Source organism: Monopterus albus, unplaced genomic scaffold (assembly GCF_001952655.1).
Source record: "Monopterus albus unplaced genomic scaffold, M_albus_1.0 scaffold130.1, whole genome shotgun sequence".
NCBI lineage: Eukaryota > Metazoa > Chordata > Actinopteri > Synbranchiformes > Synbranchidae > Monopterus > Monopterus albus.
The window spans coordinates 1,132,028-1,159,937 of NW_018128010.1; the positions used below are offsets into that span (position 1 = coordinate 1,132,028).

At 39.3% G+C, this 27,910-nt stretch overlaps 4 protein-coding genes across 6 annotated transcripts in view; 2 read left to right on the forward strand and 2 right to left on the reverse strand.

The window, feature by feature from the left end:
- Positions 1 to 10,650, reverse strand: part of wdr95 (WD40 repeat domain 95) — a 20,050-nt gene extending 9,400 nt beyond the window's left edge. The window contains exons 1-13 of one of the 2 annotated variants that reach the window (XM_020613108.1): positions 10,087 to 10,650; positions 5,741 to 5,810; positions 5,029 to 5,293; positions 3,885 to 3,938; positions 3,723 to 3,806; positions 3,500 to 3,565; positions 2,764 to 2,994; positions 2,192 to 2,277; positions 2,005 to 2,097; positions 1,870 to 1,915; positions 1,744 to 1,790; positions 366 to 483; positions 100 to 169 (exon numbers count right to left, since the gene is read on the reverse strand). In XM_020613108.1, coding sequence (XP_020468764.1) covers positions 100 to 169; positions 366 to 483; positions 1,744 to 1,790; positions 1,870 to 1,915; positions 2,005 to 2,097; positions 2,192 to 2,277; positions 2,764 to 2,994; positions 3,500 to 3,565; positions 3,723 to 3,806; positions 3,885 to 3,938; positions 5,029 to 5,293; positions 5,741 to 5,808 — 1,228 coding nt within the window. In that variant the 5' untranslated portion in view covers positions 5,809 to 5,810; positions 10,087 to 10,650. Of the gene's footprint in view, positions 1 to 99; positions 170 to 365; positions 484 to 1,743; positions 1,791 to 1,869; positions 1,916 to 2,004; positions 2,098 to 2,191; positions 2,278 to 2,763; positions 2,995 to 3,499; positions 3,566 to 3,722; positions 3,807 to 3,884; positions 3,939 to 5,028; positions 5,294 to 5,740; positions 5,811 to 6,541; positions 6,627 to 10,086 lie in introns of those variants that run through there. The other variant, XM_020613109.1, reaches the window with a different exon arrangement.
- tex26 (testis expressed 26) lies at positions 6,379 to 8,909 on the reverse strand. Its single transcript, XM_020613136.1, has 7 exons — positions 8,437 to 8,909; positions 7,910 to 7,994; positions 7,627 to 7,789; positions 7,364 to 7,520; positions 7,034 to 7,219; positions 6,799 to 6,942; positions 6,379 to 6,691 (listed from the first exon to the last, which is right to left on the reverse strand). The coding sequence occupies exons 1-7, from the start codon at positions 8,447 to 8,449 to the stop codon at positions 6,660 to 6,662; spliced, it is 780 nt and encodes a 259-aa protein (XP_020468792.1). The 5' UTR covers positions 8,450 to 8,909; the 3' UTR covers positions 6,379 to 6,659.
- hmgb1b (high mobility group box 1b) lies at positions 9,531 to 12,658 on the forward strand. 2 transcript variants are annotated; one of them, XM_020613137.1, is made up of 5 exons: positions 9,531 to 9,807; positions 10,924 to 11,079; positions 11,178 to 11,323; positions 11,433 to 11,607; positions 11,771 to 12,658. In XM_020613137.1, exons 2-5 carry the CDS (start codon positions 10,933 to 10,935, stop codon positions 11,903 to 11,905), a joined length of 603 nt encoding a protein of 200 aa, XP_020468793.1. In that variant the 5' UTR covers positions 9,531 to 9,807; positions 10,924 to 10,932; the 3' UTR covers positions 11,906 to 12,658. The 2 variants fall into 2 exon arrangements, with proteins under 2 accessions (XP_020468793.1, XP_020468794.1); XM_020613138.1 differs by lacking the exon at positions 9,531 to 9,807 and adding an exon at positions 10,753 to 10,843.
- A 1,308-nt stretch (positions 12,659 to 13,966) lies between these two features.
- LOC109967494 (protocadherin Fat 4) lies at positions 13,967 to 27,208 on the forward strand. Its single transcript, XM_020613102.1, has 16 exons — positions 13,967 to 14,048; positions 14,625 to 14,865; positions 15,092 to 15,433; positions 16,674 to 17,587; positions 17,676 to 17,850; positions 17,982 to 18,162; positions 18,318 to 18,568; positions 18,685 to 22,977; positions 23,068 to 23,169; positions 23,517 to 23,818; positions 23,916 to 24,001; positions 24,088 to 24,267; positions 24,430 to 24,557; positions 24,737 to 24,954; positions 25,037 to 25,295; positions 25,801 to 27,208. The coding sequence occupies exons 2-16, from the start codon at positions 14,811 to 14,813 to the stop codon at positions 27,192 to 27,194; spliced, it is 8,880 nt and encodes a 2,959-aa protein (XP_020468758.1). The 5' UTR covers positions 13,967 to 14,048; positions 14,625 to 14,810; the 3' UTR covers positions 27,195 to 27,208.
- The last annotated feature ends 702 nt before the right edge of the window (positions 27,209 to 27,910 follow it).

Genomic DNA, 27,910 nt, shown 5'->3' on the forward strand with positions numbered 1-27,910 from the left:
TCCCTACAGGTGCTGAACATTTTTTATGGGGGAGTAGTTTACAGTACAATGCCTAAATAAAAGCCAAATAAACAGGATGAAATTACAAAAAGAAATTACCCACAACGAGAGCAGACGATTCTTCGTTAGATGAGGACACAACAACTTGGAAACTCTGAAAATATTTTGCCTAAATCCAGAGAGAAGAGTTAGTTGTTTGGTCTATTTCCCAATTATCAGCTCATAACACAAGTAAAATGCCACACAATCGAACAATATTGATTGTTACACAGCTTCTGTAGATATTATAGACTGTCAGCTGGCTGAAGTCAAATATATTTCTTTGTAAGGGAAGTGTACATACACATAGAAAAGTAAAATATCACCTGTGTCACCCAGTCATGATGAACCTTCCATCTGACAAATGTCACATTTGGAGAGAGCACTGCATTTTCAATCGCTATGTTGGGCATGTTTCTCATCCTTGGTAATTTATTCCACAATCTATAAAAATAGAAGTTTAAATGGGCAATCAGGTCTGAAAAAAGCTGTCAGTACACTATAATAATTCCTTTGATTGGTAAGGAACATATAGGAAGCAGTATAATTCCACCACATCTATGAAGTGTGTGTGTTAATATGACTGATACATACAGTCTGTTCCTGTGTAACCAGAACAAAATAGCTGCACGATTATCATCGTGAAATATGTGCCATGAATCAAACTCATGTGTTCCCATGTTGAATACACTAAATGAAAAGTATGAAAATATGACACAATCAGACTCCCAGATGTTTTTCTACCCTGGGAAAATGATCAAATTAAATTGTTTTTAAAACTTCAGAATAACTAAAAATTATTACCTTTTCTCAGTGAAGGCTAATTAAAAATGAAAAATATCTACAAATGAATGAACTCCATTCCAGTCCTTTTAATCCTAAATGTAACTGAAAATAAAACATAATTCATTATGCTGCTCTAAGTGGAGTATCTATCTGTCTACAAAGCTCAATATTTCTTATTTTTGTGACATAATAAAGAGACTGTTGCTCTGTACTGTAAACAAAAAAAAGCTTAATAGGAGGAGAAAGTTTGAGTCATTGCTAATGTGTATAAACTTAAAAATAAGTTGTGTGCTTGTTGACAAAAATGTAAAAAGGAAATCATAATCTGCATTGAATAAAATGATGTAATTTATGCATCTAACTGAGCCAGTCTGATTTTGTCTCTGATGTGGCTTTTAGTGTAAAATCGTGCAGTGACTACTGTAGTTATGTTACTCAGCAGAGTCCCAAAGGTTTTACTCATTAGTGCAAGTGTTGTTTTGTTTATCAAAAACTCATGGGAAAGCTTTTTGTTTCTTTTTTCACTAATGAATTCCTTGTGATCAACCAACACCATGATCTGGGAAGGAAACAAAACACAAACCTGACTGGCTGTTAATAATTGTTTTCTCCCTCAGGCTCAGCTGAGATTTTGTTTTGCTTTGTTTTGTCTTATTTTTGTTGTTTTTGGTCACCTTGATGTTTGGAAAATCTGAGTCCAACCACTGGCTTTGAGCTGGAAATATCACTGGAAAAGATACTCAGAACTCTATTATACCTTAATATTGTAAAAACAGTGTGTACTGTGTATGCAAATAATACCTTAATAATGTGTTTATAATATCATGCTGGTGTCCCCATGTTCCTCTTCAAATATTACTGAGTAACAGTGTGTATTATTGTTATCAAGAGTGAATACATGTAGCTGTCTTTAGTTACCTGAGGGTATCTCCAACAAAGGATATTAAAATGATAGTCACACATCCCTGAACACAAGCACAAAAGTGAAAACCTCTTCCATTAATAGTCAAGTGACATTTAATGAATGATAAACAAACAACTTACCTCTGTGTCTCCATAAACAATACAACATTTATCAGGACCAGTGTAGCTTTAAGGAAAAACACAAATTTATAATGAAATTGGGGCTTTTTGGAACATTTACTAGATGATTTTAACATAATCATGTTTGTTACTTACCTGTAGTCTAATGTCAAAGGCACTGTGTCTAGTGAACTGATCTGGCAATAAGGCTCCAGCGTGGAAAGGTCATAAAGTTGGATCTCTCTGTCCCTGCAAGACCCACGCAGCATAGTCAGGGACTGGCAGATTACAAGAGTAATCAATGTATTCAATAAATAATCCAGTGTTTATGTCACTTTGTTACCCTGTTCCAATCATCAGCTTATTGTACTCTGTCATCAGAGCGAAATCACTTGCCCACTTTGAATTCCTGTTTACAGGTCCTTCAGTCTGTGGTAAATAACAAAGCCATGTGTTAAAAATAATTTCTTTAACCTACAGGAGGTGCACCTGCATGAAAACGGCTATCCAGTGGAACAGACCTGCAATAAAGGCCTGTAAATCTTAAACTGTGTCAATTTGAGGTGTTGTGTCAAAGAACAGCTACACTGAAAATAGCTTCAAGTGTCACACGGTCACACTGGGTGACATGTTCTTTCATTATGATGAACACACTGTAAGTTATTTTGAGTGAATCTGGCATACACTGTCCTGCCACAGCAAAAACTCACTAAGGCAACAAATGTGTCTTGGCCAGTCACTAAAAATAGTCCTCGACGAATGCTGCAGCTCCCAGCTATTGATGGCCACACACAAAGCATTGAGACGTGGACTACCATATTGCTGGTTTTGGCCTTTTCATGGGATGTATTGACAGTAAAAACATACTGAATGCCAGCAGATTTATCCTTTAGGTATTCAGGTAAATTTACATACAAACATGCATTTGGTTTTCTGGGGTTTAGGTTCAGGGCCCCAAAAGCAAACAGATCCATCCTCTCGCACTGTTACGATGGTGTCATCATGGGTGGAGTGGATGTTGATGATGGGAATGCCATGACCCAAAGCCCTCATGGAGGCTGGCAGAGTTAAAGCCACTCGCTTACTGCGTCTTGCAGCTTCCTCCAACTCTTTGTACTCCTGCAGCATGTGGGTACAGAACTGACCCTGCAACACATCACTGTGTGTCAGCAGAACCGTTAATGGTAAAGTTGTCCATCCTGCATGTTCATAGAACTGTTATCATGGTTATATGTGTACAGTTGCAGACTTATTCTTTGACTCTTGCAATTAAAAAACAAATCATACTCCAATGTTACAACAGATGCCTACAGTAGAAATATTTTCTAAACATTTTTCTAAACAGTATTCAGCATTGAGGAAAAAGACTATTACTTGTTAATATCAGTGTAGGCTATTACTTGGGAAACCATTGCCTTTGAGTTATTGTACAGTCAATTTGGCAGTAGAAAAACTGCATTGAGGTGAGGTCCAGTTATACTTGGTAATAAATCCTAACTTAATTACAGTAGCCAAATAATCCAGTGACATTGCACAGTAGGCTAATTTTTATTATTGTAGATTCCTGGTATTAGCATGCAATTCATGCAGTTTCCACTACACTGAATAAAAGTGAATGCTCCATAAGAAACAAATGTGAATTTCATCTCACCCATGAAATCCTTCCTTGGCCTGAATAATCAATCTTCTTAAATAACCCTTGAATCTGTGCATTGCTCTGTGAAATTCAAAGAACAAAGAGTGAGGTAGTACAGCTATGCAAAAGGAAAAGGTTAGTCTTAAATTTCAAAGAAGTGAGATACTAAGAGCACACAGATGAGAGAATCTGAGACAGAGAAAGATATAGTGTACAGAGAAATGTCACGCTGTCTTACTGTATTGGGCAAACCCAAGCACTTCTTCACTATATGTCCAAAATTCTTCACATCAATGCACCTCAGGCCACCCCTTTCAAAGTCCTTTGTAAAGAAAAATACAGTCAAATCTTCCAGAAATAAAAACCCCACTATCAGTGTGTGATGTGTTTCATACAGTACCTCAAATGCTACTTTCAGTTTCTGGAGGCTGTCGAGTGACATCATCTCATTAGGCTTATGAGAGAGAAGCAAAACAGTGATTATGACATAAGGACATTACCCACCATGCAGGTTGATTATGAATATTATAAGAAAAGAGCACAATAATTAAGTTTAGAAAGGAGATATTAATAGTGCATTTTACACTGAACACTGTATAATTATCAGCACATGATTAGGGCTCCACCTCTGAATATTAATGACTGTCTGTTATGGCCACCACCTGCCACTGACTATGACATGTCTCTGAGATGCACAAGGCTCTAATCTCTATGTTCATGGCCTCTCTTTATGCTGTGGTTTCCAAGCAATGGGTTCTTGATCCATGACACTCTTTGATCTGTAATTAATAAATACCAGGGGTAAACTGCATAATCCCTCAAGGATGTAACTAGAGTCAAGGTTTCTCCGCGGTTTCTCCTGAAATTTCGAGATAATTGTTTAATCAGTCAGAGTGATGAAAGTCCTGAAAGTGTTCACCTAAGCTCGACTGCTTTCCAAATCCCTTTATTAGAGCTGCATAACTTGACTGAGCCTGCTCCCTCTAATCTGTTATGGTACATTACTCATTACATTAAGCAGGAGAGTGTGACTGACATCTGCAGTTGAAACCTACAACCTTCAGTCAGTCCATGTGCACCAGCATCCTACATCATTCTATCATTCTTGTCAGCTTGAAAGCTTAAATTTGAATCCACTGGAGCCCTTTAAAATACTTGGCTCAGCATCTGTTTGTTTTCCATTGGCCTGAAACATGGCCATCCCCGGGCTCTGGGATAGATTGTCCTGCCCAGTGTGCTATCATACTGTGAGTAAATTGATCGTCAAATTGATTTAAAATGGCACTTTTGGCATTACCTCACATTCATTTTGCAGCTGCTGAGATATGAGCTGAAGTTGAGCTTAAGCACTTTGGAAATAGCCTGTCAACTGGCAAGTGTAGCAATGCAGTACTCTAGTGACACCTAGAGGCTAAAAGCAGCAACTTTATGAAAGTCAAAGCACTAAAATCATCTAGATTTTGGACAACTTTTCAGAGATAGCTTCACAGGTCATATTTACTCATCAGTTTTCACTTTCAAGATAAATATTTTGAAAACTGCACCTTGAGGCTGTAGAGTATGTGAGTCAAATCAGTACTGCGGTGCTGTCGGCTCATGATGTGAGCCTTATCTCCAAGTGTGACACTGTGTCTTCGCTTGTTCTGTTTTAGTAGCTCTCGCACCAGCCAGTCTGGCTGCTCCTCTCTGGCCTCACTGGTATTCTCTTGTCTTAGTGCTGAGAAGTCAACTGCGACTTTCTCACCCCGACATCCTGGCCCTGAAGTGTATCTCATCCTGTCCCCTGTGACCCCCAGTTCAGAGAGGATGCTGGAGGAAGATAAGAGATGTCATTTGGATTAAATGCTTGCAGTGTTACAATATGTTGTTATTATTGGTAAATGTTGCAGGAATGTTTGTATCCTTAATTGTCAAGGTTATAAACTCTCTAAAAGTAGAGCCAGTGAAAACTACAGTCAAATCTATTTAGCCATTAAGAATGTGATTAAGAGTCCCAGGTGATTAGACTTCCTGTATTACACTGTAACTACTCAGTGTTGCCACAGATGGCAACTCAAGTCCCATGACAACTGTAAACATTTTCTAAGCAAGACAGACACGAATACATGACAGAACAAGGTCTCAGCCTATAGTTTCATTATCATTTGTCTAGAGGTGAACAGTGTAAAACAAGATAAAAGCAAATTTGGTATTAAGTTGGAAAGGCAAAAAACAACATGATACTGTGGTAAGGAGAACAACAAAATAACAAATTACCTGGTCACATGTTGAGTTTCCAGTCTTCCTGGAGTCGAGGAAGAGCGAAACCTTTTCCCCAGTGGCATCCCTTTTAGATGATGCGATGAAAACAAACAAAAAAACACACACTTTAGTACAGCACTTTTCCTCAGTAAACTCGACCGGACAGATCTGTCATTAGTCCACCTGACACTCACTCTAATGTTACACCTGAGCACAGCACATGGCCCCACGGTAACTAAGAAACCACAAGTGACAACTGAGACTGCAAAACTAAAAACAACTGACAGACACACACCACTTTGTCACCATGTTAAATCTTCTTTAAAGCTAAGAACATATTGCTGTGTTTACATTGTGCTTTAATCAGTTAACTGTTGTAGCAATTTTCAGGTAATTATAGTTAAATTCATGTCATTAATGTTGATGCATTTTTACATTTTCATTATAGCTACTACACTATGTTATATACATATTCCCTTTGAAAAGCCTTGGAAAACAGTATTTCACAGTGTAAAACGGAGTCAAATAGTGCTACTGCTGTTGGTATTCTGTACAGATAGAACCCATTAAATTAATGCAACAGGTTTTATTCTGACATGTTTATCAATCTGCACCCAGACTGCAGCACATCAGATAACAGAACAGGGGTGAAGAGGCGTGAACACAGATAAATATCCTTTCATCAGGGGAGTTGATTAATTATCACAACACACACAGCAAATTAATTATATAAGACAATGTTCGTTTATTAAGTACATATTTTTACATGAAAATAAATTACATAACATGACAAAATACAAACACAAATGAACACACTCCTAGCGTGAGCAATCGGAGGGGGTCACGGCCAGCTTGATATCCACTCTGGTGAGCAGGAGTCAAACACAACAGCTGGAAGTTTATTTAGCTTCTCCCTGTTGGTTAGTTAAGTAACTTAACTCAGAACACTTTTTACAGCCTCTTTGTCTGCAAAGTCAAAAGACACAAACAGGCACTGAACATGATTTATCGGTCAGATCAGTACACAACCTGTTATAATGCTTAAACATTCAAAAATGTAAGTTGATGCTAACCTTCAGGTAAAATCCTGGGTAACTGCTGCAGCTCCTGGGGCAGCGAAGACTTTATCACAGAAACCTTACCGAAAAACCTTTCGTAGGTTGTCAAATCTGATCTTTTCTGCCGAGTATTGACGTGCCTTCTTACGACAGTTGGAACTGCAACACAAAGAAGATGGTCAGTCTACAGACATCATTACTGCAACAACCACTGATATGTTTGTATGCCTTATCAGTGTTTTTAACTTACCTATACCACAGAAGGCCACACTAGGATCTGCACTGGTGCTGTAGTGAGAGTGACTGCCTAGCAGTCCAGGCTTTTGCTTTGGCTGGCGGCAACTGTCCCTCATCTCTGTATCAGTAGAGAGCGGCGCATGATGGCCACCGTGCAGAGGTGCAAGTCTTCCTTCTGAATTATTAATGTGATTGTATCCTGTCAAAAAAGTTCCACAACAAAGAAAAAATCACTGAGAAAAAATATTATGATGGTTTTATCTGGATGTGCCTGAGCGCTTGGGTGTCTTTATTTCAGCAGTTCTAGCATGCTGACATATAACCCTGACTGACCCTGTCCTACCTTGAGGCATGCCCATGAAGTCACATCTGTAGGTGGAGCAGTACTGTCCTGTCAAGGCCTTATGGAGCGCCCCTTCAGATGGGCTGCCTTTCCATGTAGACTTAACATACTCAGGGCTTTGTGTAGCATCCCTAGGCATTCTCCATATCATAAAAGACTTAGGAAAAATAGCTTGATTTAAAGGTCATGATACACTGTGAGAAGTCAACCATGGCATTCAACTTAAAATGCAAAATTGAGGCTAACACAATCTAAGTACTAACCTGGCTGGGATGTGGGTTGTTTTTCCTCTGTCCTGAGGCTGTTCCTGTGCGAACACATTCAGCTTTACAGGCTGGCTTCCAGCAAAAGTCCTTTTTGTACACAGTTGAACCAAAAGGTCCAGACAGTGAACACGAGTCTACAAACGATGTTGACAATGGACGCCTTCCATATGCAATAACACAGACATACAATTACACACATGCCCACAAACAAACACACAAATGTTGTATGCCATTCAAAACTTCACCATAATATGGCGTGAAGCCCATAAATACAACTTACAGCAGAATCTCTGCAGATGAGTTTGGCCAGTAGACAAAGTGTCTTCTATGTGATGTTTCATATGGATCCCACCACTGTTTACCCTCTATAAAAAAAATCTGCTATTAGATCATAACACTCAATTCTTTATATCCAACAGCATATAGGAGCCAAAGCAACACAGATGCAAGGGGATATAAAAGGGAAATTACATGTGACAATTACATGTGGGTTAGGGTTAGGGTAGGTTAGGGAGAAGGGTTAGGGTTAGGGTTGTGTACAATAATATTCACAGTGCTCTAAGTAAACTTTTAGTACAACCACAGGAGGACTCTGCAAGCATTCCAAAATAATACTGCAACATTATTCAAACTAAAATAATGCAACATAATAAGATAAACTATAGTGTATTGCTATAAAACAAAAACAGCACATTTTGGAAAATAACTGGATGTTTGCTAAATCAAATGTAGCATAAGTTACTTTCAAGTTGATTAACAAGTTTTTTTTTCTATGTTTACATGCATGTACCCATGGTTTGACTTTACCTTTGGTTTCCATTGTTGACCAATGTTTGCAGTTACAGCTGTTTTGGGTGTAATGAAAACCTTTCCATTTCCACTGTCAGATGAGCGTTTCCTTCATGAATTACTTGCTGAAAAGCATAGTTGGTCCAAAAGCCTAGGTGTATAACAATTAGAAAGTTTTGCTTTCAGGTACTGGCTTTATCTGTACAGAAGCAGAACTAATGTCATGTTTCTAGGTGCTGTGGTTATGGAGCCCTACAACAATTGCAGGGCCACACTGAGCTGCTCAGCAGGGGAAATGCATTAAAAATTTAACATTGCCAGAGTTTGTTGTTGTCAGTGGTGGAAAGTAATTAAGTATAGTAGCAATGCTATCCTTAAGTCTAATTTTGATTAACTTTATAATTTCACTCTATGTTAATTAACCTTCAACTCCACAACATTTCAGGGAGAAATGTTGCTCTTTTAATTAAACTGCATTTACTCTATACAACAACTAGTTATTGGTTACTTTGCAGAAAAACAGGTTTTATAAAAAATAAAAATGAAATCCTTCAAATGAAATGTCTTATTTTCAAATTCATTCACAAAATCACCCCAACTTATCTAATATTCTTAATAGTTCCTAATGTTTTACAGAGGCAAGTACAGTATGTTTTCTATAAGATACAAGGTGTGCTTCTAATTTAGTTAAATTACATCTTCTTAAAGTAGAATATACTTTTAAAAAGACAATCTCTGCTTTATATTTTTGGAATGCCATATCATAATTAATAAGCTCTTTGGGGCTTTGTTACTCTCTTTGTCTATTCCAGTTTCCATTGTAGCCTAAGTGTCATTGGTTTGACCGGCTGTAGCATTATATGATGCTCCCATGTTAATGCACAAATAACAATAATCCAAAATTACCATGTTGCACATTACAATAAGACTATAAATAAATGTTATGCATTTGATATTTGCAGGGCATTTTGTTGAACATAAGTATCTACTTTTACTCGTGTAGCCTACTTAATGGAGTAATGGGCTACCACATTGTCAGTACTTTTACTTATTCCACCACACAATTCTGCACTTGCTTCTCATCCCATCTTCACTCTTGCATGTCTTTATTCCTTCACTGAAATAAAGGCAGTGCCTGTTTGCCATTCACGTTTAGCGCCATCATTCCGGTTTGGACAACCAGGAGTACAACAAGCAGGACTGAGACAGCGAGCATCCAATAAGACACTTCAAGGAGTTGGCAGTAGCCAATGTCCGACAGCCGGAGCCCAACACACAGGATAAACACAGAGGGATCCTCACACCCAAAAGACCGCGGAGTGACGGTGCTAGTCGTCCCATTGTTTGAGACGTACCGACGTACAGCTGGCCTTATATAGCGTCGTAGGGGTAAGCATTATAAATGTTAAGTTATTATCACAGTGACTACCTGTTATGAATGAAACAGTGGGCTGCGAAATGATTTGCACTGTATACACTGGCGCTGTACATGTTAAGTTGCATGACTGAGCTGGATAGGATGCTAACGGAATAAAGCGCCCGCTGATGTTTCACAGTCTTGCTAACTTAGCTACCAAACACCATTATTAGCTGCGGTCATACATAATAACCAGGACAAAGTGCGTTGCACGTCAAAGGATAACTCTCTGAATGGCCAAGTTAACTTACCACGACTGGGTTAACGTAACGTCAGCTAATGCGTTACCATCTAACAGCGCCGAGCCTGCCATGTTAGCTCTAGGTTAGCCGTGGTGCTATCATAAGAGCTAACGCTAGCTAGAAGGTGAACGTAGGTTAACACCGATGACAGGTGCTGAGGCAGCACGGATGCGTTGATGCAGACGGAGCATCTTTCCCCGTCACTTTCACTGAAACTTTAAATCCAGTAGTTGGCGTTATCCAGACAGGCCTTTGAGGCTAAGAGTTAGGTCAGATGGCTACAAAAACCGGGGGTGTGTTGAGACAGCGCGCTAGGCATTGTTAGCAGTGTAATCAGCCATTTTAATAGTCGTCTCCTGAAATGAGCTTTGTGGCATGCCAGCTCCCTGAAGTAGCTAGCCTAGCTAAGAGGACACAAAGCAAGAATGGAGCCATGATGGCTAACAGCTAGAGAACAATCAAAGGCGGTGGAGGCTTATGCTAATGTATTCACACCATTATAAGCCGGCTGCACTTTATATCAACTGGACCATACTGGATAATAATGATAATCATATACTGAGCCGTTTTTCACTAGTTTTGTACTGTATCACTATAAATGTGTGCTGGAATTATAGCACTAGTAAAGTAATGTGTAATATTAAGAGGAGGAGCATCATGTTGGCCTCTACATACAATTGATCATCAGTCACCCAAGACACCCTCCTCCCACCAGCCGATTTAAACAAAAGATGGAACTGACAAAGCAGCAGGCAGACAATTGACTGTGGGTATTAAGCTTCTCCTACTGCGTCAGTAAGTGATCTTTGGATGCATTTTTCTCAAAACATTTTCCCTTCTGTTTAGTGAGCCAAGATGGGGAAAGATCCAAAGAAGCCGAGAGGAAAAATGTCCTCATATGCCTACTTTGTGCAAACATGCCGAGAGGAGCACAAGAAGAAACATCCTGATGCCAGCGTCAACTTTGCAGAGTTTTCCAAGAAATGTTCTGAGAGGTGGAAGGTGAAGTTACTTTCAATATAATTTTTTAAAATTGTCTGAATTAAGTATTTTCTTTTAAGCACTTTAAATCTTTTTAAACAGCTTGTGTTATCCCATAGACAATGTCACCAAAAGAGAAAGGCAAGTTTGAAGATATGGCTAAACAAGACAAGGTGCGTTATGAGAGGGAAATGAAGAATTACATTCCCCCCAAGGGCCAGAAGAAGAAGCGATTTAAGGACCCCAATGCCCCCAAAAGACCACCGTATGTATCATAATGAACTTGCTCCACACTAATAAGCTTTTTTTTTTTTCCCGTTAGGTGCCAGGTGGATTATATCTTATGCACTGTCATTTTTTTTTATTCCCCACAGGTCTGCATTCTTCCTGTTCTGTGCAGATTTTCGCCCTAAGGTAAAAGGTGAGAATCCTGGCCTTACCATTGGGGACACTGCAAAGAAGTTGGGAGAGATGTGGAATAGCTCATCTGCAGAAGACAAGCAGCCATATGAGAAGAAGGCTGCCAAGTTGAAGGAGAAATATGACAAGGTGACTAGCCATTATGTAATTGAACCTAGTTCTTTTGGTCAATTTCATAAACATGACTGTTTACTGAATCGGGTTTTACTGTTAAAGGTGTAAATTTGTTTTGTTTTTTCCTCCTGTAGAGCAAAAATGACTTTTTTTTTTTTTTCCCCCCTGCTTTCCTCAGGATATTGTTGCTTACCGCACAAAGGGCAAAGTGGATTCAGGATCAGCAGCTGCAGCGGATGATGATGAGGATGATGAAGAAGAGGAGGGCGAGGAGGAAGAGGAAGATGAAGATGAGGATGAGGATGATGAGTAGATTGCATAGGGATGGGACCTTAAGTTTTGTTTATGCCATATAGCCCTAATATACAAAATTCACCATCTTGAAACAAGTCGGAACAAGAACATGTGTATATTTAATGTTTTTAAGATGTACAGTGTTATTTTCCTTTTTTGTAAAGTTAACACTACATATCTTAAGTTTGGGATTTTCTAGTGGTAGTTCTTTATCCCTGCCATATGATGTAACAGTGTAGAAGAACTACAAATCAGTATGAAAGTAACTAGTGTTTAGGTGTTAAAACTCAAAAATGAGATTTCTGAGTTGCTAGTGTTTCTTCATTTTGAAAAATATTTTTTTATGTGCTGTCCCAATGTCTTTTTATTGTTCTTTGAATACCACCCTAATATCAAATGCAGCTGTCGACATTCAAAAATGTCTTCAATAAAGGGTTTTTTTGTTTTGTTTTGTTTTTTTTTTTTTTCTTCTAATTTTTGGTGTATCAGTAGCTATGGCTGCCAGCCAGCCAACATGGAGAAGATGTAGCTAATTAACTACACATGAATAATTCAGACACTGGGGTTTGAGGCTGTTTATTTAAAAGGTGATGCCTGCGCAGGTGAATAAGTACAAGATGACCTGACAGTTTTTTGTTCACATTTATCTGGAATAGTTAAATGTATTTTAAACTCTTGAAATGAGGACTATGTTAACTTGTCTTTTGCCTACAGTTTTCTGATGCTTTGTAAAGGGAGTGGTACTGCCTGTCAATAAATATTATGTGCTTTATTGAGGAAATGTTAAGTCAGTAAAACAAGAATCGGCAACAGAATGAAATGAAAAAAATGCAGCCCAGTATTTGTGATGCTGACTTATTTTGTCCACCTTGGTAATTAGTGTGTGTAATGTAAATTAACTGCCAGGTTTGTGTCCCCCCCTCCCCCATCTCTGTTCATATTGGAATCCTAAATCCAGAAGGTGGCGCCATGATGACACAAATTGTACAGTTAATGTGGTTAAAAACCAAAATGGATACCAAAAACTGTTGCAGTGGGGTGACATTAGTCAGACATAAACAATACATCTCATTGAAAGCTACCAAATTTATCTTCTATGTAATACTGAACAAAATCAGCCTGATAGTCAAAATTTAGAATAATTCATCCAGAAGCTTTCATTAGAAATTAAGGACATCATACTAAAAGAAATAGTCCTTGAATTATCAATGAGCATTAAGCCATGAAATGAGCTTCATATTCAGTCTCACCTCTAGTGGGAGAACAGTAAACCTGCTTGTTTCGACAGCTAATTGTATTTTACTTGAATGTAACCACACACACAGAGAATGTTGACTTTTGGCTGTTATGCAGTGCATTTATTGTTTGTCTCTAAATGTCATCACAGATGCACTTTACCAACAACACAATCATATAACAATTAGGAATGACAAAGATGAATTAGAATCGTCGACATGTGGAACATATCTAAAACAAAAATTCAGTGCTGTGTGCCTATTTTAAAAAGTGGTTTTTGTGTTTTGTGAGTGCATTAGCCCAGCGAGTCTGGGCAGGGACCTTTTGTGATCCTGTACTGAGATGGATTTCCCTCTGCCTGTAATTGGAGACCATCTCACAGTAACGGTGGCCTCACAGTCACTTAAAGGGGTTTCACATGTCCATTTATCAGACTGTTCTCAGCAGCGTTGCCCTTTGCTGTACAAAGAACTGTCCTCATCTCAGAAGTGAAAAAAATGTGGGTGAAGTCACGGTGGGATCCTTGCAGTGAGTCTCAAACAGAAACTGGCTTTTATCCTCAGAAGTGTACCAGTTACAATATATATTATGATAAGTAACTCGGTAAACGATGCATGTAATCACAGAGGAAGAAATTTATTTCTGAATAGCAAACAAGCTTTTAGCATTATTTATGCAATGCTAGTAATAAACTAACTGTATACAACTGCTCTAAGAAAGAGTTCAACTAACATTCTGTAGGTTACTGAAGTGTCACGTCAATGAGCCTTTGAAACCTGTGATTCAAAGCAGAAGTTTTTTTCCTTTCACCTACTGAATGAGTAGCTTGCAGTCTCTGATTGACTCCCCATCTGACATGCAGCAAGAAAAGCTCTCTCTACAGTACCTCACTACAGGCAGCTATCCAGAGTCCACAGCATTATGAGGTGTGTTTTTTGTTGTTGTTTTTGAAATACAGGCAGCAACAAACAATCTGCATTTTGGAGTCCAAAAAGAACTTGTTCTGCTGCAGACTTGCATAGATTGATGTCAAAGAGGCGTGTCAGTCAGGTTTACAAACTGAGGAGATTGAGTAATCACTATGGACACAGTTTTTATACTTTTCTGTTTGTTGGTCTTGTGTGAAGGTGAAACTGTGCAGTTTTCAGGACTTCACTCTTTAATCCCTTGTCTGTTTTGCTTTGCTTAGGATCTTATTCTTTTACATGATTGTGCGATTTTGATCAAGGCACTTAGAAAGTAGTTTATGATGGACTCTACTGGACAATGGAGAAAATATACCATTTTTATGTTTCATGTTTTGGTAAGTTGATCTATTGGCTCATATGTTACAGCACTGAAAGTAGAGATTTAAGATACCTGATTGCAACCTATGTTTAGCTATATCGATATGTCAAATATTTTAATCTTTGTGCATTTAAATTAATCAAATGTTGCCTCTTTAGGCACGTTTAAGAAGAAACTGAGGGTCATATCTTTCTTTTTTCCTTGTGGTTCCTCAGGTCTTTAATACTGCATTCTCTCATGAACTGTCATCTGGAAATACAGTGAATGTGAGCAGTGAGAGGCAGTTTGCAGATATCACGTTAGGGCAGCATACAGCTCCCTTCTGGTATCATACATCTGTTGATGCTGTCCCCAAGCGTGGCAGAGTCGGATTACAGTCTCATAACAGATGGCGAACACAGATGGCTTCCTCCAGAACTGTTTACTCATTTAAAGTGAAAGAAGACACAGTGCCAGGTTTGTCAACTGCAGCAAGGCCTTCCTTGTGTAAATTAGGCAGTCAATAATATTTGCTGACAGTAGTTAATTTGAGTATTATGATATTTTTTTGAAAACATTTTTACTATCCTCATTTCTAATATTTACCATAGTTAAGGTCCTGTCATGTTTGATAATGTTGCCACACGTTTTCTTTCGCCTCCACTGTCACCCAGTAATTATGCATAATCTAATGTGTTGACAGGAACAGTTGTGGGAAAGGTGGAAACAGTGTTTGAGAGTCTCACGCATATCACATATTCAGTGCAGGAGGATGATGGAGAGAACTTGTTCCTCCTCAGCCCCCTCTCAGGGGAGTTCCTATTATCCCGCAGCCTGGATTTTGAAGCACAAAGATTCTACATTCTCACTGTGGCAGTGCAGGAGGGGGATTTGCAAGTGTCGAGTGTCAGAGTGTACTTTAATGTGTTGGATGTGAATGACAACCCCCCTGTTTTCAGTCAGGATACCTTTTATGCATCACTACTGGAAGACATACAGGTTGGCACTTGCTTCTTGTCCTTGAATGTGTCAGACAAAGATGATGGTAAGTGGACAAAGTACATCTGAAATACAACATTCAACATTCATTAGATGCCACATTTTATAGCTTCTGTGGCATTTCAATCCTTGATTAGAGGATTTTAAAACTTTTTTTTTAATTAGCTGGGAAAGGTTGTGGGTCATGAGGCCGTTCAGTTTGCAGGTTTTTGGATATTTAATTGATTTTTCTTCCAAACTAAAAACACACATGTTAGGGAACTACCCCCTCCAGTGGCCATGACCAAGAAACAATTTGCATTAGGCTGGTGAGAATGAAATGCTGTCCATTGCTTCACCTGAAACAACATGTGCATGGACGAGCAGCACTGTCACAATGTACAGTGAGTTCACCATATAAAGGATGTAGAGATGTGCATAAATTAACAGCTAAAAATCTATTCAATGTTTAATTGCTCTTACACAGAGTTGGTTAGATTTTCAGAAAAAAATTAAGCACAAATATAAAATATACAATAGAAATTCTAGTTTTATGCATATTTGTAAAGACAACCTATTGTCTCTATACAAATTTCTGTCTAATCATACTTTACTGCTCATGTACTGCAAACACAGGATGCATTTTCACTGTTCAGCCTCTTTATCATATTGGATCTACTCCTCCAGCGAGAAATTTATGGGTCTGTGTGATTAACGGGGGTAAAATATAGAACTATGCCTGCATCAGCCAAAGGTAGTAAGGTGCTACAGGCATGCATGATAAGATTTTTTCGCAAAAGTTATATCATACTTATCATCAGCCTCATCTTTCAGGCTATCATAGCAATATAAGTGCTTCTTTTTTAATTGGATTCAACAGTTTGTGCCAAGCTCAGTCTATATGTCCAATGTGAAAAAATGAAACCTGCCATTGTTAAGTGTGAAAAGCTATATTCAATATTCACACATTTCTTGGCTATACAGGCAACACTAGCAAGTAGAATCCATACATGAATCTTGTTTATTTCTGTATTTATTTATTTGATTATGTCTGCTGCCTGATAATGTCATGTTTCATCAAGTGTATATTTTTTTACTTTGACTATCAGTGAGATCCTACATTTGGCCTCTTTTGTTAATGAATGCTTGATTAAAGTATATTATTATCCTATGCATTTAACAGCCAATAGTGCATCATGTGCAAAGTGCAACTCTTTGTTCCTTGATTTAGGCAGAACACCAAACCTCTGACAGAATGGCGTTGCATCAGTTGTGATAACATCATATTGTCTTTTCCTCTCTGCTAGGTGACAATGGAGACTTGAAACTGAGAATAGTTGGTGGGAATGAAGAGAGTGTTTTCTTTATAAACCCAATGGGTAGTTTATGCCTGATTGCAGAGTTAGACAGAGAGAGAAAATCCTCTTACAATCTGACTATGACTGCCAATGACTGTGCCCAGCCTGTGTTTTTACAACTCACCAGCACAGCACATGTTATTGTGGTGGTGAATGATGTCAATGACAATGCTCCATTGTTTGTGTCAGCCAAAAGTGCCTGTATACCAGAGGACACTGCACTTCATTCTGTTGTAATGACTGTACATGCCAAGGATGAAGACACTGGATCAAACGGGGATGTTTTATATTATTTAAACAGCACTTCTGATGGCATGTTCATCATTGAAAGTAGAAGTGGAAAAATGTACCTGGAGGAGCCATTAGACAGAGAACAATTAGATAGCCTGACTGTGACAGTGACAGCCACTGACAGAGGCTCACCCCAGCTGGCAACCACTATGAATCTCACAGTGCATGTTGAGGATGCAAATGACCATGACCCAGAGTTCTCACAAAGTATTTACAGCTTGACAGTTGGAGAGGATCTCCCCAGAGGAAAGAGCGTGTTTCAGGTTCAGGCTCATGATCAGGACATTGGGAAAAATGGCCAACTGCGGTACATGTTGACACACACGGGTCCGTTTGTAGTGGATGATGTTCGGGGTGTTGTCACTATAATGGAGCGACTGGACAGAGAGAAGGACTCAAACTACACATTAATCATAATAGCTGTAGATCAAGGCAACATACCCAGATCGGCTACTGCTACTATCATTGTCACAGTGTTGGATATCAATGATTTTTTACCCCTGTTTTCTCCAGAAACACTGGTAATAAATGTCACAGAGAATGCGGACGACCCATCTCAGCTTACACATCAGGTGCTACTGGGTCTCACATACCCTAAGAGTTCACTGATTGTTGCTAACAGAAATTTTTATGTTAATTGCTTGATTTTTTTTAAACTAGGTCTCAGCTTTAGATGAAGATTTAGGAGCCAACAGTCAGCTAACATATTTCATACAGAAAGGAGCTAGCAATGGGTTGTTTTCCATCACTCCCAATGGCACTTTCCAAATTTTGCACAGCCTTGACAGGGAGAAGGAATCACTCTATATCATCACCATCATTGCAGTTGATTCAGGTAATTTATGTTTAAGTTAAACAGCAAGGTATTGTATTAAATATTTATATAAGTTTATTTTTTGTACAAATTATTACCTCCAACAGTCTCTTCAAACAGTTTGTTAACAAATGTGACTTTGTCATTTGAAGGACTGCCACCTTTGACAGGTACTCTTACCATATATATTGCAGTGGAAGATATCAATGATAATCATCCAGAGTTTACTGAGAAACTTTACAACACCATAGTGTCTGAGGACAGTCCTACACACACTGTGTTTGCCATGGTGACTGCATCTGACATTGATGAGGGTGTCAGTGGGGAAATAAGGTAAAGTCACTTAAAATTGGAAAGCAATATTTAACAGCTGTTTTAGGAAGTAGAAATTTGTTTATAATTTATACTTGAGAAATTGCCATTCAATTTGCACATTTTTGTGGCCTTCTTTGATTCCACTGAAAAAGTATGGTATTTTTTTCCTTTAGGTATTTCTTGGAGAATGCCAGTGCTCCTTTTGGCATTGAGGAAACATCTGGAGAGCTGTTTACAACCAGTGTCCTGGACAGGGAGACAGTAGCTATTTACAGGTTGACAGTGATTGGCAGTGATAAGCATCCTACTCAGCCACTGTCAAGCTCAGTGCTTGTCACGGTACTTATTGGAGATATCAATGACCACTGGCCCCAGTTTTTGAACAGCCCCTATGTCGCCTATGTCCCCACAGAAATTGGTCCAGGTGAGAAATTTTACCTACACTTGGCAGTTATATATTTCAACCTGGGAAGGATTTTCTCAACAGAAGTCAGAGTAGTTTTAGTTTATTTTTGTTTTGTGTGTTTTCTTTCCATATAGGTGCAGTTGTTTGTGCAGTAAGAGCAACCGATGGAGATACTGAGATGAATGCCGAACTATATTATTCATTATATGGACAAAGTTCCGATCTGTTTTCCATCAATCCATATAGTGGCACTGTATTTGCCTTAAGTACTCTTGGGAGATTGGAAGATATTATTGTCAACATACATGTGGAAGATGCTGGAGAAAATCCTAAATTTGACATCACTACCATCAGTGTCAGGTTTCAGAACATCTCTGAGTTTCCTGAGATGAATGTGGATGTTCTGAGTCATTCCCTTTCTGAGGACACGCCAGTGGGAACATTAGTGGCCGTGGTCTCTGCAGTGAGTGTCAGAGCTGATGTTTCTTTTTATCTAGCGTCTGGAAACTTTGAAGATGTGTTTCATATGGAACAACTCAGTGGCGCGCTGACAGTGGAGAACCCTCTGGATTATGAGAACAAAAAGGAGTTTACTTTGTTGATAGAAGCCAGAGACTCTGGCTCACCTCCTTTCTCATCGTTTGCAGAAATTCATTTCACCATTAATGATGTGAATGATAACTTCCCCCAGTTCACTCAAGTTGAGTACAGGTGTGAGGTTTTTGAAAATTCCCCACCATCCTGGGTTTGTGATGTTCTAGCTATAGATGCGGATTCTGGCAGTTACAGCACACTGCACTATTATATAACAGAAGGAAACACTGATAATTTTTTCACAATTGACCCTGAAAGCGGTTTATTGAGCACCACTGCAAATTTAGATAGAGAATATATTCCTGAATTCAATTTAACAGTTGCAGCTTCAGAGCTAGACAACTCTTCTCATAAAGATTGTGCAACTGTTATCATTGTTGTTTTGGACAGAAATGACCACGCACCTCGTTTCTCACAGATTTTCAGCACACAGGTACCAGAGGATGCCCCAGTTGGACACACAATTATACAAGTCACCTCAACTGATGATGATGCTGGTGTCAATGCCCTTATTAATTACTACATAACTGACCAAAGTGATGATATGCCATTTACTATTGACTTCACTTCTGGTTATGTCACTGTTCAAAGACTACTGGACAGGGAGATGCAGGATCATTATATCTTGAATGTAAATGCAAATGATTCAGCATGGAGCATAAGCACAGATGTCACTATAATCGTTACAGACATCAATGATAATAGGCCTGTATTTTCGGATCATTTTTACACCACTGTTATCCCCGAAACAAAAGATAAAGAAGTTTTTGTCCTGCAGGTTCATGCAACAGATGCAGATACTGGGCAAGACAGTGAGATTTTTTATGTAATTCAACCTCCGAATGAAAAGTTTTGGGTGAACTCTTCCTCTGGTGAAATCTATACAAAGCAGCTATTGACATTACATAATCATTCTTTTGAAATCTTTGAATTTACAGTCTTTGCTTTTGATTGTGGCAATGCTCCCCTGTACAGTAACACCTCTGTTGCAGTAAGACTGGAACCTTATAACCACCACCCACCAATGTTTTTGCCTGTACAGCCGCTGATTGCAATACCATGTCACATGGCTGTGGGAACTGAGGTGGTCCAACTCACAGCAATAGATATGGATGTCAGTAATAGCAGTGCTAATATTGAGTATGTTTTGAATGGAGGTAATGCATCTGATTTCTTCAGAATCCATGCTGACAGTGGAAAAGTAACATTAAATCAAACTTTATTGGAAAGCATAAATTTGTTTCTCACTTTAATAGTTGTGGCAAAAGATCAGGGCTTTCCCTCTTTATCATCACAGACTAAAATCACTTTTGAAATTACTGGGGAGAATCAATTTTCTCCAAGCTTCAGTGAGCCAGGTATCATCTTCTCGGTCCCTGAAGACTTGCTGGTAGGATCAGTAATTGGTAAAATTCAAGCAGAAGATGAGGATGATGGTCCCAATGGTGCCATTAGATACTGCATTGCTCCAGAAAATCATTATTTACAATTCTCTGTGGGTGAAGCCTCTGGGCTGCTAAAACTGATCACAGAACTTGACTTTGAAAAACAAGGTATTTATCATTTTCAAATCAAAGCCATGGATAGTGGCTGGGTTTTTAAAAATGGCATGTTAAATGTTACCGTGGTAGTTATGGATGTGAATGACAACCCTCCAGTCTTTCCATCTGCAGAGTATCTCACTTCAGTGCCTGAAAACTCAGAAATTGGTACAAATGTTCTAGATGTAAAAGCTACTGATGCTGATTCAGGTGCAAATGCACATATATACTATTCGCTTATTGCTGGCCATGTAGATAAATTTGCAGTTGACTCAAGAAATGGCACAATCATCACTTTGGACATCTTTGATTTTGAGGAGGAGCAGATCTTTGATATAACAATCAAAGCTTCAAACACTGGCAGTCATGCTTTATTTAGTTTGGTACATGTAGTCATAGAAATCTCAGATGTCAATGAGTTTACCCCTACATTTAAGAAGAAACAATTCAACTTTTCAGTATTTAATAATGTGCCTGTAGGAACTAGAATAGGACAAGTAACAGCTACAGATGATGACCAAGGCTCTCAAGGTCTGGTGTTTTACCTGATGTTTGGCCAAAACAAAAACATGGGGTTTGAAATTGAGACACTTTCTGGAGAAATATATACAACAAGCAGTTTAAGGAAGCAAAGCAACAGTGATGTAGTTATCAAAGTCCTAGCAAAGAACTCTGGTGTTATTACTGGCATGGATGTAGATGAGGCTTTGGCTCACATCAGTGTGATCCACACAAATGACGCACCCATGTTCACCTCTGCACTTTATTTGGTGAGTGTGGCAGAAGACAGCCCTGTTGGGACTTCACTGGCAACTGTGAGTGCCCTGGACCAGAACTCTGTCTTAGACTGGAATAGTTTCTTCTTCAGTATTGAAAGTGGAAATACAAATTCATCTTTTGCTGTTGATCCATCCACCGGTGTGATTTCAGTAAACTCTCTGCTCGATAGAGAGCTCTGGCCAGTTTATAATCTAACTGTTACAGCCACTGATAATGGATCTCCACCAGCCACTGGGACTACTAATGTCATTGTGACTATTGGTGATGTTAATGACAATGCTCCTAAACTCACATTAACTGAGGCTCAGCTGAAGGAAAATCAACCTGAAGGCACTGTAGTAGCCAGATTAGATGCATTTGATTTGGATTTGCCAAAAAACCAGGGACCTTTTACATTCTGGTTGGTAAGTCCTTCAGAGGGGAGTGCCTTCTCCTTGACTCCTGATGGAGTTTTATTGACCACAAGGCCCACTGATCGGGAACAAATCTCTACGTATCAAATTCTGGTGGCTGTTAGGGATACAGGGATTCCTCCACTGTCATCTACAACAATGTTCCACATCAGTATTGTTGACGAAAACGATAACCCTTCTCTGCCTAGAAACATCTTCATTGAGGTGAAATACTTTGGCAGCTCTTTCCAAGGAGGCATGATCGGTAACGTCCATCCCGAGGATCAGGATGAGTCCGACACATTCAGCTGCAGCATCAAAAGTGGGCCGCAAAACATGTTTACGATACCGAATGGGACATGTGAGTTGTTGTCTTCTTCTTTTCAAGGCGAGGCCACATTTAACCTTACTATCGAAGCTACAGACCAGCTTCACATCCCAGTCAACAACAGCATCTATGTAAACTACAAAGGTTTCACAAATGCTTCTATAGACAACTGCATATTATTCTATGTGGCATCGTCCTCAATGGAAGAGTTTTTGTCTCATAAGTATCTGAAGTTCGTGAAAGCTCTGGACAGTCTGTTTAACCTACAGGCCTCTAAGACTCATGTATTTGGAATCAAACACATTGGAAGTGAAATTCTTCTCTTTGCTGCAGTCAAAAGTTACAACGGTCAGTATCTTAGTAGAGAGGTAGCCAGTGAGATCTCTGCCGGACATAAGAAATTACTGGAGGCTCAGAGCAATGTGACGATTTCCCACATCAACAGTGATCCATGTCACACCAGCCCTTGTCAGAATGGGGCTATGTGCCACAAAAATATCTACATCAGTCAGGATGTGGCTGTCCTGGAAAGCTTGGCGGTCATCTTTGTGTCACCACAGAAAGAGGTTTTTAACTGTACCTGTCCAATTGGCTTCACCGGGACGCTCTGCGAAGGTGACACTGATGAATGCGAGGTGGATCCTTGTGAAAATAAAGGCACATGTGTTAATACAGCAGGAAGTTTCTACTGTCATTGTCAGAGTGGGTTCTCTGGCTCTGTCTGCTCTATTGATCTAGATGAATGCCTGAAGGTGAAGTGCCAAAATGGAGAAACTTGTATTCCAATACAGGGTGTGTGCCTGGAATAGAAGGTAGACTTTGATATATTAAAAATACATTATTCGGCATGAATACAGGAAACAGTCTCTTTTCTTTTTCCAGGAAAAATGTGTGAGAAGTTCATAGACCACTGTAGATCAACCCCCTGTGGTCAGGGCAGTTGCATTAATTCACAAACAGGATTCTCTTGTCATTGTCCTTTTGGTAAGAATAATGCATATTCCCAGTAAATTCAGAGAAATTTGTTTATATGTGTTCTTGCAGAAAGATAGAGGAGAAGAGCTATACTATTCTTCTAGCTGTCAATTAAATCTAAGACTACAGTTAAGAGCCATTTAGCTTAGCTTAGCATAAATATTTGAAACAGGGGTAAACAGTCAGCCTTAATCTGCCTACCACCCTATCTCTCACTATCTCTACCACATTATCTCTCTGAAGTAATTAAGTGTTCTTTTCAAAAGGTTGATCTGTTCAATTACAATTGCAATTACATGCATATTTGTGCCCAAACTACAACTGAACAGCTTATTTATGTTTAACCTCTGTTTCAGGAGTCAGTGGAATGCACTGTGAAGAGCACAGTTATGGGTTTGAGGAGCTGTCCTTCATGGAGTTTCCCCCATTAGATCGCAGGATTAATTTAATCTCTTTAGAGTTTGCGACAGTGCAGAGGAACTCTCTCCTCCTGTACAACCCTGGAGAATCCACCAGTAGGGAGTTCTTTGCACTGGAGCTGCTGGATGGAGCCATACAACTCTCTTATGACCTAGGCTCAGGACCTGTGAGGCTGCAGACAAACAAACAAGTGTCAGATGGGTATTTTCACAGCGTCACTGCCAGAAGGATTGGTAATGTGAGTTTTAAATGTCAGCACATACAATTAATCAGACAGCAATTAGTCCGACAACTGAATTTTAAATTACTAATGCAGTGCTATTGCCATTTAACAGACGGGGTCTTTACATGTGGACAACTGCACAGATGTTGAGAACAATGGATTCTGTTTTTCACAGAGTGATCGTAGTAGCTCAGAGAGGTAGCAGTGAAACAATAATTCCTACTATTCATTATTTATAATTTCTCATTGTATGTCAGCAGCTTTCTGTCTTTATCTCCAATCAGGACACTAGATGTTGGCAACAGTAATATGACATTTGGAGGACTGAGGACTGTTGACTTTATTCTACTGCATCCCGCTCAGATAAAAACCCATGACTTTGTTGGATGTATTAAAAATATTCATGTCAACGGCATCATGCTGAAACCTTCAATGGCTCTTGCGACATATAACATACTTGCTAGGTGAGCTTACTAAGTTTAAAGCATGTAAATGTTTTAGGTAAACAAACAGCTTACTCATTATTAAAGTATTTTTGTATTTAATCCAGAAAATGTATCACTGTCATTTTTGTCTGTAAATACATTTCAGCAACATGTCTTTTATTTTATATTTGTATTATAAAGGTGTCCTCGAGCACCAATGCCACCATGTCGCAGCAGCCCTTGTAAGAATGGTGGCGTGTGTCATGATCTTTGGTCTGACTATCTTTGTGAGTGCAAAATCCCCTTTACTGGAAGCAACTGTGCCAAAGGTAAATAAGTAATATATACATATATACGTTATATACAGTACTGTGCTAAAATTGTAGGCCATAAATAATTTGTACTTATCCTACAAAGTGCAGTAAACTGGTATTTGGTAGGTTGGCTGTAAGGCATATATAAAGCCACATATTATGAATCAAAGATATATTTTTTCTTTTTTGAACAGAAATCTCAGAGGAGTTTGTACTGCAATTTAATGGGAGCCAATACATTGAGTATGTCATCAAGGAAAGGATCAGGAGGGACTACCTGCTAAAAAACTTGCTGGATAATAAAAAAGAGATAAACACCAGAGGCCAAACAGTGATTAACATGAAGTTCACAGCTAAAGACAATGGAGTGTTAATGTCTGTCCTCCAACAGACAGGATATTTCATGCTCAAGGTAGTTATGAAGCACTTTTATAGAGATATTTGCTCATTTTATATTTATGTTTGGAGTGTAAAGCGGATTTTCTCTAATTCAGGCAAAAGACAAAAAGCTTGTGTATACCTCCAAAGATACTCTGACAGGACATGTGTCAGAGTTCACCGTGGACTCTCCAGTGACTGACGGGGTCTGGCATGTCCTCTCCCTGCTGAATGGTGGACAAAGCATTTTTCTCCTTCTGGATGGTAAACCAGTCCTGAACATCACTAACCAAAGTATGGATCTCACTCCTGTTATTGTGGAAAGGATTATTCTTGGTGCAATTCTCACTGGTGACTCAAAGCTCCAAGAGTTAGGTGAGATTTGCAGTTACTTATTATCATCTAACAATATGTGTCAAAATATAGTATGTAAATCTAAAAGAAAGGTGCATCTTTGTAGCATGTAAGCTAACTGTAACTGTCCTATATGAATTTCCTTATTCTTCAGTGTTTCTTGTTGTGTCTTGCCCAGTGCTGTAATCTCTCAATTGCGTGCTCTTCATCTGGTGAGGGTAATAATGACTTATTGCTTTATTCCACCTCATATGTGAGGTTTCATCAGGTTAGGTGTTGTGTCAGGTTAGGGCAGGTTGTTTCGTATGGAAATAGAGAACTGCGTTCGTACTATATTCAGTTCTTTCTCTCTTACATTCATATTAAACTTGTAGAATAATTAGTGAGAAGTGAAGCAAACACCCAGTTTTCCCTTCTGTGTAAATAGATCACCCCAAATACAACCATTGCAAAGTGACATGAAGTGGTTAGCTGGCAAACTCCTTTCAGAAATCTGTACACTAAAACTTTACTCTTTTTATGACAGGGTTCACTGGATGTGTGCAGTATTTCAATGTGACTGGTTACACTCTTCCTGTCAGTGGACACAGTGTTATGGTGGACATCAGGCCAAGCTCAACGCTTGTCCAGTCCACCTGCAGCTCTCCAGGTGTCTGCCTCCCCTCGCCTTGCACTGAGGACGTCACTGCCAAGAGAGGTTGTCTCTCTGCACACTGTCAAAACCAGCGGAGGTGTGGACCTTCTATGCAGAACCAGTCCTGCATTTGTTTACATAATGTCTCTTACCACATCTGTGGCATCTGCATCTCTACAACAGAGAGCCGTGATCATTGCTATGAGGCGCAGGGCAGCGTGCCTCTGTGGCTCATAGCTGTGATTCTTCCTCTGATCTCAATCCTGGTGATTACAGTAATGTTTGTGTCTCTTTACAAAGTTAGGCAACAGAATGCAAAGTGTCAGAGTGATAGTTTGCCAGCAGAGCAAGGTACAGACAATGTAGCTTTTTGTTTTGATGACAACAGATCATTCATAGATGCTGCATTTGAGGAAAAAGATAAACATGACCCAGTGACTGCTGATCAGCAGAGGTCAAATGCAGAGTTTTATTGTGATCTGAATCTTTCAAGTGTTCAGCTGGCGTCAAACAGTGAGCTGGAATATTGTGAAATCAGCAGCATCTCTAGTGCATTTAATTCAGACACTGAATCACTCAAGCTTAGCTGGCACACGCAGTTGTACAGCACAAAGTGTGTGAAAGCTGATTCTAAATGGAAGGGAGATTTGAAGATGCTAATAACAGGATTTCAGAAGGAATGCTTCAGTGAAGAGAAGGCAAAAGGTTCTTTGAAGCCTAAAAATGAGGCTTTGATAAACAAGCATTTGTTGGCTAAGACTGATGCAGAGAAGTCTCAGCATACATCACCTTGTTACATGAAGAGGTTCCTCCGTCCAGAACTCCTGGAATCTGTACAGTGCCTCACTTTTGAAGAAATTAGTAAACTAAACACTGCCCTGGAGGAAACAATGTCGCATAGAACGTCCCTGGGGATGATGATGAACCATGTCTCATCTGACAGTGAAACAGACAGCACATGCACCTGCTTGGAGCCCGAGTATAGACAGATTTCTTTGTCCAACTCCAGAAAATATTCACTTGACCAGTCATCGCTGCCAGTATGTAACTTGAGGCAACAAGACAATATACCCGTAAACACATTATTCAGACACAACTGCGGCTCTGCTGCAGGTCACCCTGAGGCTAAGAGTACTTCCTTGAGCATGCCTGCACAATGGGAAAAATGTTTAAATATACACTTAACTTTTAGCAGCTATGCTCCCATATTTGAAGATATTGCACATCTACCCATTGAACCCAGTCATTGCTATGATATGCAAAGTGACATAGAGGAAATTATTTGATAGATATTATATACAGGGGGCAAATAAGTATTTAATACACTGCCGATTTTTCAGGTTTTCCCACTGACAGAGAATGGACAGATCTGTAATTTTCATCATAGGTACACCTCAACTGTGAGAGAGAGAATCTACAAAACAATTCCAGAAAATCGCATTGTTAGATTTTTAAATAATTTATTTCCATTTTATTGCATGAAATAAGTATTTAATCACCTACCAACCAGCAAGAATTTTGGCTCTCACAGACCTGTTAGTTTGTCTTTAAGAAGCCTTCCTATCCTCCACTCACTGCCTGTATTAATTGCACCTGTTTGAACTCGTTACCTGTATAAAAGACACCTGTCCACACACTCAATCTATCAGACTCCAACTTCTCCACTATGGGCAAGACCAAAGAGCTGTCACTAGGGACAAAATTGTAGACCAGCTTGGTGAGAGGGCAACGACTGTTGGCGCAATTATTAAAAAATGGAAGAAATTCAAGATGACCGTCAAACTCCCTCGGACTGGGGCTCCATGCAAGATCTCACCTTGTGGAGTATCAATGATCCTGAGAAAGGTGAGGGATCAGCCTAGAACTACAAGGGAGGACCTGGTCAATGACCTGAAGAGAGCTGGGACTGCAGTCTCAACGGTTACCATTAGTAACACACTACACCGTCATGGCTTAAAATCCTGCAGCGCACACAAAGTCCCTCTGCTCAAGCCAGCACATG